This window comes from Colletotrichum aenigma (assembly GCF_013390185.1).
Source record: "Colletotrichum aenigma strain Cg56 chromosome Unknown KSG_Cg56_contig10, whole genome shotgun sequence".
In the NCBI taxonomy this organism is placed as follows: domain Eukaryota; kingdom Fungi; phylum Ascomycota; class Sordariomycetes; order Glomerellales; family Glomerellaceae; genus Colletotrichum; species Colletotrichum aenigma.
Genome location: NW_023500916.1, coordinates 1863604 through 1879965, shown reverse-complemented (window position 1 = coordinate 1879965; position 16362 = coordinate 1863604). Strand labels below are relative to the sequence as shown.

Here is a 16362-nt window from a genome sequence, read left to right as displayed (position 1 = left end):
GCCGGAACACATGGCTTGTTATCCATCCAACAACTTGATTTTAGACCGGCTGGCCGGCCGAGGGGGTACGCTTCCCGCAACCCTCCAACTGCAGTGGCTTGATAGTTGCCGGCTGCTTGTGTCCAACATGTGTAGCCCCAACTGCGCCACGGGCCCGTCCCTTTGGATCTCTTCCAACACAGATGCCGCTCGCTGCTGCTGGTCCAACAGCATCCTCCTCCAACCCTCGTTACGGTCATTTCAGCCGAGTGGTCCGTTGAGGGGAGGGGGGCTGTATCTGCAAGCGAGCCGAAGCGCACCGGACCAACGCCTTGGCAAGATTCCCACCCGTGCCGTCCAGTCGGGACACCCCGTATTGGGTAGATTAGGCAGTTGTGATCATTCTTGACCCGGGGGATGTCGACATGGGTCGATAAGAAAGATGTTGTTGCTTCCAGTCAATGAGAGACGTACATGTGGCGTACATCAGCTGCAGGAGTCGGGAGGGTAAGTATTGTTCCATGCAGGTGATTCGAAAACACCCCGTCTTTTTGACAAAGTGCCATCTCATGCAACACTGCATACCAAGAAGTAGCAGGCAGCTAGCTCACCGGCATCAAATAGCATCCGCTTGACCGTCTGTCTACCTTACTCCATGGTGGTTATCCGTGCCGTACCGTAAACGTCAAACACAAGTCAGTTTCCTGCATTTTCCTGGTTTACCATGCGCAGTCCTCGCAAACAAATCCTCCCGCTGGGGCTGACCTGCATGGCCAAGAAGAAGCTACCTACGTTATCCCACAATATTTGCCTGCCGGCCGGCCGCGAGGCGTCCGCTCAGGGATTGGTTGACGCGCCATTTTCCCTTTCCTCCCTTCGCATGCTTTGCCCTCTTTCGCCTTCTTTTTTTTTTTTCTTTCACCGCCAGAAAGGAGGCGCCCGCCGCCTCCTACGATAGTCATTCCGAGGGAATGGTTAAGCTAGCCAGCCAAGGCTGACGCGACTGAACTCTATTTCCAGCCGCACCGAGCGCTTCAGCCGGCGGCGGGTCTGGACGCGCGGGAGGGCGTTTCCGTCATTGTGGGTTTTTCCATGATATGATGGTGATGTCTCAGTCTCACTCATGGCCCCCGGGCAGAGCGGGCTGCTCCGCCGCCATTGTTGTCTTCGTCGTGTGAGATGGTCTCCCCTGGAACCGCTCCGCCAGCCTTTGCGGCGTGATTCTGAACGCCGCAGGAAACCAACTCGCGAGGTCGTTGTCCTCTTCGTCGTCGTTGCCCTGGACCATCAAGGCCAGCGCCTTCGCGCACATCCAGCACATCACCATCCCGTGGCCCTGGAAGGCCGCGCATACCCACAGCCCGTCCTCGCCCGGCACCCGGCCGACGAAGGGGAACCCGTCGGGGGTGAAGCCCATGATGCCCGTCCACTCGGCGCGCGCCCTGCCCTCGGGGTCGTCTGCGCCCCAGCTGGCCGCGCCAAAGTAGCGCGGCGTCGTGTCGTGCAGGTATGCGCTGACGGCCGGGTTCAGCCGTGAGTCATCCGTAATGCCATACTCCTCGAGGCCCTCTTCGGGAAGACGGGCTAAGCCGCCGCCGATGACGATGTCGCCTGCGAAGGGGGAGGGGGCAGAGGGCGGTCTGGGGATCATGTACTCGTAGCCGCCCTCGTAGATGAAGCTGTATGTCGTCGGGAGGCCGGCGCGAGGCATGTTGGAGCCGGGGCGGTGAGCCGCGATCTGGCCGCGCAGCGGCACGATCGCGCCCTGAAAGGGTTTGTGGAGGGATGCGGTGTAGCCGTTTGTTGCGAGGATGACCTGTTTTGCTGTGGTTATGCCCTTGGGTGTTTGCACTGTCCATCGGTGCCCGTCTTTCGTGATGTCTTGTTTCTGGAGACTCGTAGCTGGTGTGTTGGTGAAGAGCTTCATGCCTTTGGCGACGCACATCTCCAGTAAGCCGGTGGTGAATCTGTAAGCGGAGATGCTCCCGGCTTCATAGCCGACACCGCCGCATAACCCCTCCCCGTCGACGTGGAAGCGGCCCTTCATCTCCTCGACGTTGTAAAACTCGTACCGCGACGTATCCTCGTCAGGCATGGCCCTCCTCATCGCGTCGACGGCCACCTTGGCCGCCTCCCACTGCTCCGGATCGTAGATGGCGTCCACGGTCTGGCACGGCCTGCTCTCCGTGTCTTTGAGGTCTGCGGCGAAGGCGTGCACGGCGCGGATGTTGGCGAGCTCCATGCGCGCGATGAGGCACGCCTGGTCGAGGCCGAGGACGGAGACGTGGTGGAGGAAGGAGCGGTAGGACGCGGCTTTGGTGTGGCCGCCGTTGCGGCCTGTGGCGCCGGAGGTTACGGTGCGGGCTTCGAGCATTGTGATTTCTGGGGGCGACGGGGACGAGAGGAGGAAGTTTGCGATGGCGGCGCCGGTGATGCCGCTGCCGATGATGAGGGTGTCTGTGTACGAGGGGAGGGCGCCGGAGGTGTGGGTTGAGAGAGGGGACGGGGGATTGTGCCAGTAGCTTGCGGTTGGGCTTGGGACGGGGAGGGAGACGGGGATGCGGGATCGTGAGTCCATGTTGGGTGGTTTGGTGGTGATGATGAGATGTTGTTGATGTTGGATGTTTGGATGTCGTTCTTGGTAGGCTGGGTCTTGCGGGGTCGTGAAGATCAGATGATGTCAGGCACGTTGATGGGAGATAAGTTCAGATGAATATGGATGCTCCGGAGATGCGACTTATGTTCAAGAACTGATGTTTAACTTCAAAAGATTTCACAATAGCATTGTTCTTATTGTTGATCGTGACACGACATGAGAGGGGTTGCCAGCTGATTGTCCCGCGGCAACTCCCCCGCTTGACAGATAAGCTACGGGAGATCGGCCATCATGCGGGGCCGCCTCCGGTTGGACATGCCCGTTTAAGATTGACGTTCCCAGTGGAGATGTTCGGCGCCGGATCGAAAACGGCAGTTAGGTGCGATATCAGGAGCTATTCATGACCAAGAAATCATTTGCACTCTTGTGCGTCTTGTTCTAACGGTTGACTTGGGTTGGACCTCTCCGGTTCGTCCTACGACAAACCTCTTGGTCCTGGATTTCGAGTGCCGCTTGAAGACCCTGATGGTGAATCCAGCCATCTGGGCACATATGCGATCTCCCACAGTGGCGCAGTTCGAAGATTAATCTCACATGGCCACTGCAGAAAGGCTTTTCTTTCAGAGGTTCTCTGCTGGTGCACAGAAGCGCTTTTTGTTTCTTACCTAAGGGCCTTCCTGAAATATCCACGTGTCTCTGCTACCACCTTTGCTATGCGCCTTACACGTCGGTTAAATTCCAGATATTTGAACGACTTCTCAAAACTCGTGCCTGAGGAGGCCGTAAATAGGAGGAAGACGATGAGTCTTACCGAGACGACCAAAGTCGGTGACATAGACGGTCTTGACTGTCCCACAGACAGAAATAAATATAAATGCATCGGTGATGGCTCAAATGTTGGCGTCGTTCATACCTAGTCATTAGTTTAGATCTGGAAATATATCAAAGTTTTCGTACAACAGAGGTACTGCCGAGGTGATGCCTCCAGCATTGACGAGTCCTTGGTCATGCTGCTTCGAAGATCGTTCCCTTTCTTTCTCTGAATGAAATACACCTTAGCTGACGGAACCGCTTTCGCAGATCAGGCGGAAAGCTGATGGTCTCGCAACATGTAGTCCTGACCAGTGTTTTGGACATCATTTTTTGGACTGGGACGTATCAAATCACACCTACCCTCTCACACCAAACCTCCCGCACCCATCTTGGAGGCTGCTAGCTGTTAGCCTCACGTCTCTCTAGCACTATATCTTTACCCCTCTCTAGCACACACTCTCTCTAGCCCTTCCCAGCACTCTCTCCAGCACCCTCCTCAGCACTCTAGCAGACCTATTACCTGGTTGACATAAGGCCTCTCTGTCTGAGATATGCCCTCTAGTTGAGATATATCCTTTGCCTGCCTAGATCTTCTGCTTACCTTATGTCCCCCAGAGGCCATCTCTCAGCCAGAGGTCCCAGGTCAGCCAAAGGGCCCAGGTCAGCCAGAGGGCCCAGGTCAGCCAGAGGCCATCTTTCAGCTATAGTACTTGAGAGGGTGCCAGAGAGGGTGCCAGAGACGTGAGGCCGGTAGCTGGCACACGTTTCCACCATCTTAGTGTGGCTTGGAGGGCGCGGGAGGGGCTGCGGGAAAACGAGTGCTTCAAGCCGCCCCTTTGGATTTCGTGCCTTGAATTGGAGTTAGTGCTTCGAAATACAGGGACATCGACTTCATAATATTTCCGTTTTCATGCTCACCCAAATGTGTCTGTGGTATGTGCCGCATGCCAATTCATTTGCAATTGTCGGCTCGAACTGCCCAGCTCCGCCCTTGATGAGGATGACGGTTGAAGCGCTACTCGTTTGCAAGACAGTATGTCACATATCCAAGCGGATATGCTCCCATGCGAATAGAAATGTAAGGGTCATTTCTTAAGGATAGCGATGTTGGAAGTCGAAGGCTTGGGTGCTTGGACAGCATCGCCTCTGGTGAGGGAAGGAAGGTTGTGTTTGTGGAGGCGAGGAGGAGGGTTTCTCTCACATTACGACCTGCCGGGGACATTCAACGCCGTCCCTTGCTATCACCTGCGGGCGGATTCAAGCCAAGTCCATGGTGATGAGCTGGGGTAGGACACGTCAGCATCTCGAACTCCGGGCTCCAGGTCAATCCCGAAAGAAGGCAGCCAGACATTCGAGCATCATCATGGTTGTTTTCTCTGGAACGACTCCTGGTCAGAGAAAGAATAAGTTTGGGGCAATTGTGCTGCTTTAAACGGGAAACCTCAGCCAATAGCCCGGCATTTTCCACCCTCTAGCCAAAGCTGGACTCAATGCCCATTGGAAAAGTTTGCCGGGTGGTTGTCGAACAGCATATGTGGCTCACGACTACATGGAAGGCCTGCAGGGATGCGACGGACCACTCTTGCCATATATCCAATATGTGGTGTGGTACAGCCTTTGCGACATATAGGATCAGGGTGCAAGCGGCTTTCGGAGAAACCGAAGTTCATCTGAGACTTCATATCCAATTGAAGACGGCCTCGCACGAAAAATATGACAGACGAAGGGACATACATTCGAACAGGTAGACAGGTTTACGATTAACAAAGGCATGGGGAGATGGGGAAAGCCTCTTCGTGGGTCCCCGTCACCCACTAGACTCACACGAGGGTGGGTGATGGTGTGTGTCTATTTACGTTCCTTCATGCTGCGAACTTTTCAACCGTTCTTTTCGTGGAAGAAGGATCCGATTGGGGTGGAAGTAGAAGAAATGAAAATCCCTTCTCGACCTCACCAAAGTTGCTGTGGGATAGTACGAAGGGCGACGAAGAGCAGAAAGAGGAGGAACACGCCGTGGAGGGAGACTTCAGCTTGGCCACTGGGAAGACGGCTCTACGCAGTAAAACCACGGGACCACTCACGCATTACCAACCTTCAGCAACTACACAGTATCTGACGTCGAGGCTGCTGGAACTGACCAGCCAAAGCCTCTGCCTACTCAGGGTATCCATCTACAACGCCCTTTTACATTTTTTCCGGCCGTCGTCTCGTTCCCGGATGGCCCTGGAGGCATCATACCCGGAAAGTCCCTCTGATTACTAGGAAGCTCTCGCTGACACCCCGTCAGCCAGAAGGGGCAACATGGAGTCCAAACAAAGTTCGTATCTGCTATGGCTGGTATGCAGCAGAGTCACAGTAACCCCGCCATGGCTGAGATACCTCCAATCAACATACTGACCGGTCATACATGTAGGTTACAAAGATACCATCTCTCACTGTCCGGACGGCGCAGGAACACTCCTCGCACCCTTTCGGCACCTGGCCAAGCTCGAAACAAAGTATGTTGTCCTTCTGATCTGGTTTTGAGTGCCTTAAAAGGGACCAACCGATGTAAGACTACCTTTTGATGTGATCAGGCGGTGAAATAGTTGACGTAGAGGTAGAAAGAGCGTCGGGTTTCAGAGATAGCGTCCCGATGAGTCCCCGGAAGCCTCCCGGAACTCGAATCTTATTTCTAATGGTACCAGCAACGTCCTTTCTCCGAAATGTTTGGCCTCTCCGGGTACCTCTTCTCAAATCTATAAGACGCCCGGAAAGAGAAAGAAGTGCTGTTTTCATTCTTCCCATCTATCAAACTCACCACCACACTTACTACCACACTTACTATCACTCTTACTACCACTCTCCAATACCACGCTCAACTACCGACATCAACTACCACATCAACTACTACACCATATACCATATATCACACTTACTCTGCAATTTACCATTAACATGTCTATGTCATCAGTTAGCATGTTGAGCGCATCTACATCTACCGTAGATAACCACAAACTTCATGTGATGGCTTATGCTGCACTCATGCCGCAAGAAGAGAAGGCCAGTGCCGCCGAAGTCGTAGCTGCTGCCGAGACCCTCTTCAGCTTTAACAAGAGTCCAGACTTTTGTAAACCATTTTGGGAAACGACGATCAAACCCTTAACAGCCAAGGAGAATGCGCCGAAAAACGCGAACGGGCGGACACCACTGCCGCTCGCCCCATCAGAGCGTCGGCTACAATCATCTAAGCCCGCCGCAATGTCAGAGACCGCGACGAAGTCTTCTGCGGCCTCGCAGGATGCGTTCCAGCCAGAGCGGGCAGCAGAGCCCAAGAGCGTGACAAAGCTGGAGACCGCGCCGGCCTACGTTGCGGTCCCACAGCATACACCACAGGCCCCGTCTGAGGAGGCCGTGGAGCCAGAGTTGAAGAAGGCCGCTGACAAGAAGGATCGGGCACCGTGCTTCTGCTCAAAGTGCAATGGTCGTCGCAAACCGGTTTCCCAACACACCATAACGGAGCACGCCCGGGCTGAGGAGTACCACAGGAATGGCGAGCAGAAAATCGACAAGTGCGAAAAGTGCCGCAAATTCGACCGGCCCTGCGTAGCCGTGGGAGACGGTCCTTGCTCATCGTGTACATGGATCAAGGAAAAGTGCCCGAGAGACCACGGCATCGCCCCGCCCGACGGCAATGTACTTGGGCAATCCACCGAGGTCATGGTCGGTGAGACACAACAAAAAGCAACGAAGCCCAAGCAGGCCAAACGGAAAGCTTTGGAGCCCATGGAGGGTCCAAAGAAGGCACAGAAGCTGACAGGCGGGCGCAGACTCACCTTCGCCGAGAACGTCAAGGTGGAGCCGCGACAGCCCTCCGTCTCTCCATATAGTGTGAAGGCGACAGACGGCGGAAACAACATACCTGTTGTCGGTGCCCCCCCTAATCCCTGTATGTGGACGGCCGTCAACTCGTAACTCCAGCGCAGCAAGGAGTACCAGGGACCCGAATTATTCCCCAGGTTCCCGGTCGGTACCAGCGCTCGAAGAGTTTGAAGGGGTGTCATTCAAGTGGTTGAATAGATGGCAACTATGGAGGAGGCAAGAAAGATCGTGGAGATATCTCCGTCTTTGCACCGCGTGGTGGGGACGTTTCATGAGCGGACAAACATTATTATTGTACTAGGTATTTCATTTGTTTTAGCGCACAAGCATTCTTATTACAGCTGGGCGCAAGCTTTGAAAATTCAAATGGATATCTTCCACCCATGTGAGCCCGCTTTCTAGTGATGCTGAAAATTGTATTCTCCCTTCGAGCTACAGCTTGGTATGTCGTTGCCTGTGCTTTATTGAGAGTTATCTCCGAAGACTTGGCAGAGTTTTGCCATTCAGGGGCACAAAAAGCGCCCCCTTCCTGCGAAAGGGGAGCATCCGCCGGACTGTCAAACTCAAAGGTAGTGGCCATCTACATCTCAACAGGGTGCCACCCTCAAAGGTTCTCAACATCAAAGCAAAGTAAAGCATGCATCGAGAAATCCTTCTGTTGATTAATTTCAAGTAATTTGCCAATAGTCGTTTCCCTCGGCTTCATTCCATGTTCGTGTGTCCATCCATTCAGTTCCGGTATCTGGGTCTTGATGCCAAGAATCTATCATCCAATGCAGGACTCGGGTCTGGCGGCAGGGCGCATGCTTGACCAAGATTACTGTCAACCTGCGGCCACGGAGGCTTATTGGGGTCGACCCGGAGCCGTGGGGATTGTTATCCGTGTTCTGCGTTGGGATCGTGATTCGCTGCTGCTTGCCATTCGTCAGCCATCAGTCGCTCATCACTATGAATGTTGCGCATATTTCATATATATGTCATGTCGTGTAGATGAAGGTCCTCAGACCCGCAAAATTATGCCGGCATACAGCCCCTGACGATGATTTCTTCGACTTGTGACGACTTGGACATATGAGAACTTGCAGCTTTTGGATCCTGGGACGATGAAGTGCAAGTGTCTTTATTAGAAATCTCTGTACCACTAATTTACAGAGATTTTGGAAGCTTGGGTTATCTCTCATGGAGTGTTTTCTTCCATTACGCCATCTCTTTGGATCTTCTAGTTACCCTCATGGCCACCCTGCTGAGCTGGTTCTCTGAATGCACGGAAGACTGGCAGGTTTGCACTGTCCTAGAAGACAGCGTAATGTGCTTGTTCACCCTCGTGACTTTCGATTTCGTGAGAGCACCTAGGGAGTGCGTGCTGGCGACATGGATTTGTTGCGCTCATGATGCTGGAATGACAATGAGGGGGAGAAGATGTCGTCAGTAGATCTTGGAATAGCAGGCTAATCGGTGCTCTGACTGGGGAAGGAAGTTCCGCTTTCATGCGACAATGGCTCAGGTGGACTAGACACGTCGGCGTATAAATCTTCAGTGAGTGTTTTCCTCGTTGATTAAGTATTCTGAATAAGTTATGCTAAACCAAGTCGTCCTGTGTAGGAAACAGAACGGTCGCTCGGCCACCCAAAGATCTGCCAGCTTTTCATGTCTTCGAGCCCTTTTGATTATGAATGATCGACAACTACTGCTTTTCGTTCTGGGCATAGATGAAGTTTGCAGCTGCCGACTTGTCAGTACATGTGCCAATATCAGCTCTGTGACTGCAGTCTCGAACTCACCGACAGGAATAAGACCGTTCTCCTTGGCCCAGTTCCTCACGCCACGACCCTCTTTTCCACCCCAGTGCTTGCGCTCTTCCGGCTCAGACAGGTTTAACCTCTCGGTCGTGCCATTGGCCGGTACCCAGACAAGGAAGACGTAACGGTGCTTGCCAGTCTTGGCCGGAGGACCGGGAGGCTTGTATTCGACGACGTCCTCAACGGCCGGCTTGGCACCGGCAGATGAACTCGACACGCCGGTAGCAATCCAGTGGCAGAACTCGGACCATTTGGGGTTGTCGCGCGAGGGAGCATCCGGGTCCGTCAGGGTGAGGACGTATGTGGTGGTGATCCGGATGCCGGGAAAGCCCGAGCCCTTGACGAGAGACACCGACGGCGCCGACTGGAGATCGGCAGGCTTCAGTGTGTTGCCAAGGTCTGCAGCGTTTGACGAGTCCCACCTCGCCGAGAGACCCAGGATGGGCTCAAAATCATCGATGACTGTTGGGATAATCTGAGCCTTGGAGAGCCTGCGAGCTGCATTAATTGCGACCACCCATCAGCAGCATTGAAGGGTGACGTACTCGTCACGAACACGAGTCAAGTCCGCAACACCTCCAAGAACGACTTGCTGGTCCTGTACCGGAGCGGCGAGAATGGCACCGCACAGGGCGGATGCTGCCAGGAGCTTGCCTGCAATTCGGCCCGCCATTGTAATGCTGTTTCGACGCTGTCTGTTGCAAGACACGGTGGTGGAGAAGTGGTATCGCCAATGGTGGAGATATACCGAGCCTTGGTGTAGATAGATACGCGGCCTGCAAGCTTGCGCAATTCGTTGCAGAATCAATCGCAATGGCTTGCGTTGAAGAATCGACGCCGCTCTCCAACGGTTTCAAAGGGAGGTTCGGGTGCGTGGTGGTGATGTCATGCGAGTGCCGTCTGGCGTGCTCTGTCTTTCCCCGCCCGGACCCCCTGTCGCCGGCAACAACACCCGCCGGTGCTTCCTGAACGGGGCCCGATCACCACCCAACTTTATTTCAGCCACGAAAGTGCGGCTCTCGAATTGCGGTTTTCTCAATAATGAAATCAATTTACGATTATCACTTGCCACGTCTTTCTACCTATGTGCACCGCTAAACGGACCTTCGAGGTGTTGGTTGTGTGTTGTCTTAGGGTTCATATCCAGAACATCCCTGTATCCCGTTCAATGGTTAGCGGAGTCACCAAAACTGGCTGTACTTTTCCCCGATTACCTACATAGCGAAAGCTCAGGCTTTTGGTACAACACAACTGAATTGATTGAGAATACTATTAGAATACCCTTCAAGTCCGTTGTGAAAAATATCAAAAAGAGAAGGGCCCGAAGACAAGGGGGACAGAACTTCATTTAGGGCAGTCAAGACATGAGTAGCCCAGAATTTCGAAGGACGTAGTACTTAAAACTGGCATTTTCTAGTCTGTCTTTAGTTTTACAATTTGCAATCGCTGTCAAGTTATCAGGGATAGCGATCCTCCAAGATAAATCATCCTGGAGGAGTTGTATTTCGACAGTCATCACTGCCACCACTGCGGCAGTTGAACGGGTAAGCCCGGCGCAGCCCAGTGATCGACATTCTGTATGTGAGTGCCTTACTATCACACAAGAGCTTTTTCATGAGTGGTCATCACTGTAAGTAAGTCTGGCTTCAAGGCCAACCACCGACCGCATTGGGAAACCGATCATTTGATTGCTTCCCGCATTTCATATGTCATCATCATCATAACATGCTATGCAGAAAGGGGCACACGCTGGCAAGGTGTGATGCTTAATGGGGCTCGGCTCTTGGCAAAGGTCCTTTTGCCTTTTTATCACACAAGTCGGGCATAGAGCATTTTGATGCCACCTAAGATTGGAAGTCTAGCATACAAAAGTTCCTAAATCAGCCCGAACACCTCTTCGGAGCATTTAGCAGTATATTTGATAACGCCGACATCGTGAACCATTCCGATGTATCAGCGAACTGTAAATCAACTACTACACATCAAAGTGAACATACGCTGCCGTTGATCAGTATGGGCCTGAGCCGGAGCGACCCTCAGCCTTATCTGACATGCTTTTGTATTACCAAAAATACCAGCCTTCTGTGGTAGAGTTTACAGACTATTGACTAAAATTGTCGATCAATCCTTCAAGGCACAATTATGCACTTTCATTTCTCGGGCACTGTCGAGCACTGAGCAGCTGATGGCCAGATGACACATGGCACCACAGACATGCAACGATCCCTTCAGCAGTTCGCCGCCACCTTCATGTAATTAGCCGCCTTATACTTTTGCGTGGTGTTCTTCATCTTTTGAACCCTAAAATCATTGCAGTCGGGCAACGTGCGTGATTGGCTGCCTTCAAAGGGTCTGGGCTGTGGGTGGGTGGCTAGGCAGCCTTTGCCCGACGGGTTAGTTGTTCAGGGAGCATGATTGCGTTTACATCACGTCCCGAGTCGACATGGGTGCACTGTCAACCAGTGCTTCAGCCCAAAACTTGGGGAGGAAGAGTACGTGCCGATCGGTCGCAGGGCTTGGGTAGCCACAGCCTGCTCCTACAAACGGAGGCTGCGACGAAGAGTGGCTCGTCTGCGAAAAGACGGGAAGGTCCACGGAAACAAATTTTCGTTGGTCGAGAGGTTCACCGCGTCATGTTTCGCAAGCATGCAGGCTTCATTTCCTTCTGGAAATGGCAGTGCTGATGCGTTCCTTTCTTGGGTGTATCACTGGGGTTTGGGGGTCTTCTCCATCTCGTCTCATCTTTTTAACCTTCCTCCTCGCTCATTCTTAGAGACTTGACAGCCCTCGGATTCCTTGAGTAGCGGCTTTCTGTCTGGATCTCCCAGCGTTGCATTAGAGCGGCAACATGTCCTCCAACAAGGTGGGCTCATCGTCGATTCCGTTCGCGGTACGGACTTCATTTGTGCGATGTATCCAGAAGAGACTCTTCCGTATCTGTGCCGTTTGTACAATACTATTCCTTGGCGTAACGATACACCTTACTCGCGAGACCCTTCCTCAACACCATGCGCCGTTTGAGGCACCGGAAACGAAGCTCGTTGTCCATGGCGATGTCTTGGACGGTCTACCAGAGCCTGCAGAGGACTTACAATCATTCCCATACTCGCCAATGGTAGCAGACGACAGTACCGACAACAATAAGGAACATGCACCGTGGCTTGCGGCCGTTATATCGACAGCATCGGATGTTGAGCGCCGAATGCTCATCCGGTCAACTTGGATGAGACTCTATGAGGACGTCTCGTTTGATGGTCGGTTTGTGGTCTCTAACCCTGGACCGCAGTGGATGGAAGTTGTCTCTCGCGAGAATAAGACGTTCGGCGACATGATTGTTCTCGACCATATTCAAGAAGACGACGTTACTGCGAATACGATCAAGACTCTCGAGTTCTACAAGTGGCTTGTCAACAGAAGCCCAAGATACGAGTTCGTCTCGAAGATGGACACAGACCTGTGGCTGAATGCCAGGGGGTTCTGGGACCGGTTCCTTCAACCCAGGTTGTCGACAAATCATGAGAGTGGACGACTTGAGAGTACTATCAATCGGACTATCATCGGAGAGCTGTACTATTCGAAGTACTGGGATCTCACTTTTCCTCACGGAGCCATGTACACGGTGACGTGGGATATGGTTGAGCTGCTTTCTTCACTTCAGGAGAAGTTCAAGGTGGTCACTGGAGAGGATATGGCTGTTGGTACACTCATGTTGAAGGGACGTGAGCGGGCCAGTTTCATCAACTTCAAAGGCTCGGAGAAATTTGACTACGACGACAGCGATGCACGACAGGACGGCTCAGCGTGGGCAAGAAAACATACGCACCCGAATTCAATCAACCACGCGCTTGTGGAGGACGATCCCATCGCTGTCCACCAACTCAAAGATGAGGCACACTGGTTCAAGGTGGCGGATTGTTTTGATGAGGACGGGGTCAAGTCGATGCCGCCACAATCCATGTATGAGACCCAAAGACCTATGTCGATGCGATGGCACGATTTCTGGTATTCGGTAGGCGTCTCGAGTCGATATGAGTCAAGATTTGATAAAATACCGGACTTTCTTTGGACGCTGGAAAATGGTGATTGGATATGCGATGACATTTGGAACTTGGGAAAGACCAAGACGGGTTTCGTTGAGGAGTAGCAACAACCCATTTGTGAGCATTTTCAGCGACTCGGAGATACCATAATGGAGTTAGCTTGCCTTTCATCGTTGCTTGCCAGTCTACAAATACATAGAGAATCAGACTGAAGTTACAGCATATCCAAGGTTCGATGCGCAGTCTCATTTCCACCCAATGCATCTAGCCCAGCGACTCTCAGCCTTTGAAGACAACGTTATTGACGCAAGGGGTGATTGACGCTGATACAATCTTTGTCAAGCTAGATAACGTGGAGGCTGATGAAAACGTTGGCTCGCTTAACCAAGTCCGCCGTAAGCACGATTCCCAATCGAAACTGGACTAGTCATGAAACCGACAGCCGTATGATCCTTCGGTCAAGTCGCGGACAGAATTCAGCCCGGTCTCCGTTGCTCTTCGACCTATTCATGTGTGATGGCTGCTTTTCTCAAGCCACATGGACAAATATGTCCCAGATCGACGAAACCAGGCAGGGCTTAGCCGGAACAACATCAAGCGCGACCCCGCAGATGCTTTTAGATAAAAGGATACGAAGTTCTACACGAAACGCATTCATTTCAATACTCTCAGCAGACAATCCCTTCATTTTGTATACCTACCTATACCATGGCCTCGACAATCGTTCTCATCACGGGTGCAAACCGTGGCTTGGGTTTGGGCCTGCTCCAACGTTACCTTGCTTTACCGAACCACGTTGTGATTGCGGCAAATCGCACGCTTTCGAATTCAAAAACTCTTGAAAGTTTCCCAAAGGGCGAAGGAAGTCGGCTGCTTGTTGTCAAGATTGATGCGACCGTGGAGAAAGACGCCCATGATGCCGTGGCAGAGCTACAGAAAGATCATGGCATTGACCATCTCGACATTGTCATCGCCAACGCCGGCGTCTCTTCTGTCTGGCCAAGCGTCGCAGACCTCAAGATTTCAGATTTACAGGCCCATATGGAACCAAACGTCTATGGTGTCGTGTCACTGTTCCAGGCGACACGCCCGCTACTCAAGAAGTCATCAAGGGAGCCAATCTTCACGCTCATGGGATCCACTGCCGGCTGCTTGGAGTGAGTCTTGAAGTATTCTTTTAAATCGTGGTCTTGGAAACTAATGCAGACGACAGAAATCAGCCGCCCATCACCAATGGTGCTTACGGGCCGTCGAAGGCAGCGGCTAATTGGTTCGGGATCAGGATCAATGCCGAGGAGGACTGGCTGAACGCCTTCGTCCTTGCTCCTGGATGGGTGCAGACTGATTTGGGCAACGCCGGCGCGCGTTACTTTGGGCTGAAGGAGGCCTCTATCGGAGTCGACGAGTCCTGCGACGGCATGATGGAGGTTCTAGCGAAGACCACAAAGGAGAAGCATGGAGGCAAAATGGTGCTTTACAACGGAGAGATTTCTGGCTACTAAATACGTTCGAAAAGAATATTTCGATAATAGAACTTGACATCCAGTTTTGAAAAACATGTTCGTGGTTATGTGAGACTTTGTCGAGGTGTCCATAGCCGGCCGATCGTCGAAGTACGAATCGACGCGGGTTAAAGGGGATAGCTTCGAGTGCCGACGCAAACCAGCCCAAAACTCGGATGGCTGTCTTCCGCACAATGAAGTCGGAATAAAGACCACAAGTTGCACCGACGGCCGGACGTGAGTGAAAACGTCTCCCGGTATGCGGTTCGGACACGGACAGTTTTGCGGGAAATGTGCGGGTCCGGCGCGGGGCTCTAGCGGAAGACTTGCGAAAGCCATGCAGACCCCAGCAAGAAAATTTTTAGAAATCCCCGACAAGTCTGGCAAGGATCTGAGGTGTTTTTTGACTCTTCCGCGACTCGCCAATTGGCTCAACCGCAACTAGCGACTCTGCAATCAAACGCAACCCCAATCTCCACACGCAAAATTCTCCAGCACACCACAACCGGTCTTCCACCCACCACCCACACCGCCGCTTCACAAGCCACTCATCCACAATTCTCTTCAATAACCAATGGTTTCGTGGTGTAGTTGGTTATCACGTCAGTCTAACACACTGAAGGTCTCCGGTTCAAGTCCGGGCGAAATCATTCCTTGGGCGAATGGTTTAGTGGTATAATACTCGCTTAGCATGTGAGTGGTCCAGGGTTCGATTCCCTGTTCGTCCAGTTTTTTGCCTGTGGAGACCCTGTAATGATGTTCTTCAGTCGTTGTGTTGTTTTTGACGTATGGTCATAGCTGTTGAAGGTCATATGAGACGGTGTGATAGGATGATTGGTTGTGCTATGGTGTGGCACTGCTTGTAATGAAGCACCTAGAGAGGACTTCCCGTGTAGAGAGAAAGTGCGAGGGCTGCTTGCGGTTTTATTTTGTGTTTGGGTATTGTTATGCTACACGTTGTGGGATTGAAAGCGAAATAACAAGCCGAATGGTGTTAAGAATGTTGAGAGCCTGACATCGGTGGCCTAGCTGCTACAACTGAAGACTTACTTGCTCCCTCGGCCTTGCTCTCGTCTTGCTGTTGTATTCTATGTTCTCCGGATATTGACATTTGTGTGTTGATTATGCATGCATATACATGCGACTCTTGAACTGGCGAGAGTGGCATCTGCTTTCAGTGACTAAGCACTCATGAAATTCTACTTCATAATACTATTTGCGGGCATTTCTGGTGCTGAAGACGTCCCGAGGCATTCTGATTGCAGATCTGCCAATATTTGTGGCTGCCATCGATATGACTCAGCCACGAGGCAGAAATCTGGGCTTACGTGCGTGGCAAGAACACGACCAAGGGTGTACTGTCTTTCACAAAGTGTTTGCTGTGGTACGCTTGTAATGACCGAGTACTTTACTTGTCCAATGTAGAGGTGTCCACACGTCATCACATCTCTCTCAGCGACACTCACGATGGTGTCACCTTGTCATTGGTCTGCATCAACGTATTAAATAGAAGTCGCGACTCGCAATGTCCGGGTTTGAACTCAGTTCTTTCGGCATTAGAGCTAAAAGTCGTCTTCGTATCAGTATATCCAACGTCATTATGTGTCTCCCGTTGCGCTCGAAAAAGCATCGTATCGAAAATTCCTCCGAGAAGCCCAACTTTGAGACTCGTCCTGCAAAGGTTCAGTACTGGGGCTCGATGCCAGGCCATAGTCATCTTGGAGGCGGAGCCCACCAGGCACAATTCTTCCGCAATTCCATGGAAAGGAAAG

General features: G+C 52.3%; 5 protein-coding genes across 5 annotated transcripts; 3 read left to right on the top strand and 2 right to left on the bottom strand.

Annotated features, from left to right (window-relative positions):
• Positions 1–1096: 1096 nt before the first annotated feature.
• Positions 1097–2557, bottom strand: ordL-1 (putative oxidoreductase OrdL; the record flags this gene model as incomplete). The annotated part of the gene is made up of 1 exon (XM_037329635.1): positions 1097–2557. One exon carries the CDS (start codon positions 2555–2557, stop codon positions 1097–1099), a length of 1461 nt encoding a protein of 486 aa, XP_037171614.1.
• A 3768-nt stretch (positions 2558–6325) lies between these two features.
• CGCA056_v014392 (uncharacterized protein) lies at positions 6326–7342 on the top strand (the record flags this gene model as incomplete). Its single annotated transcript, XM_037329634.1, has 1 exon — positions 6326–7342. One exon carries the CDS (start codon positions 6326–6328, stop codon positions 7340–7342), a length of 1017 nt encoding a protein of 338 aa, XP_037171613.1.
• Positions 7343–8933: 1591 nt separating this feature from the next.
• On the bottom strand, positions 8934–9721 carry TFS1 (Carboxypeptidase Y inhibitor; the record flags this gene model as incomplete). Its single annotated transcript, XM_037329633.1, has 3 exons — positions 8934–8971; positions 9031–9539; positions 9594–9721. The coding sequence occupies 3 exons, from the start codon at positions 9719–9721 to the stop codon at positions 8934–8936; spliced, it is 675 nt and encodes a 224-aa protein (XP_037171465.1).
• A 2439-nt stretch (positions 9722–12160) lies between these two features.
• On the top strand, positions 12161–13192 carry B3GALT1 (Beta-1,3-galactosyltransferase 1; the record flags this gene model as incomplete). Its single annotated transcript, XM_037329632.1, has 1 exon — positions 12161–13192. The coding sequence occupies one exon, from the start codon at positions 12161–12163 to the stop codon at positions 13190–13192; it is 1032 nt and encodes a 343-aa protein (XP_037171615.1).
• Positions 13193–13796: 604 nt separating this feature from the next.
• Nor1-2 (Norsolorinic acid ketoreductase nor1) lies at positions 13797–14590 on the top strand (the record flags this gene model as incomplete). Its single annotated transcript, XM_037329631.1, has 2 exons — positions 13797–14245; positions 14302–14590. The coding sequence occupies 2 exons, from the start codon at positions 13797–13799 to the stop codon at positions 14588–14590; spliced, it is 738 nt and encodes a 245-aa protein (XP_037172139.1).
• Positions 14591–16362: the final 1772 nt, after the last annotated feature.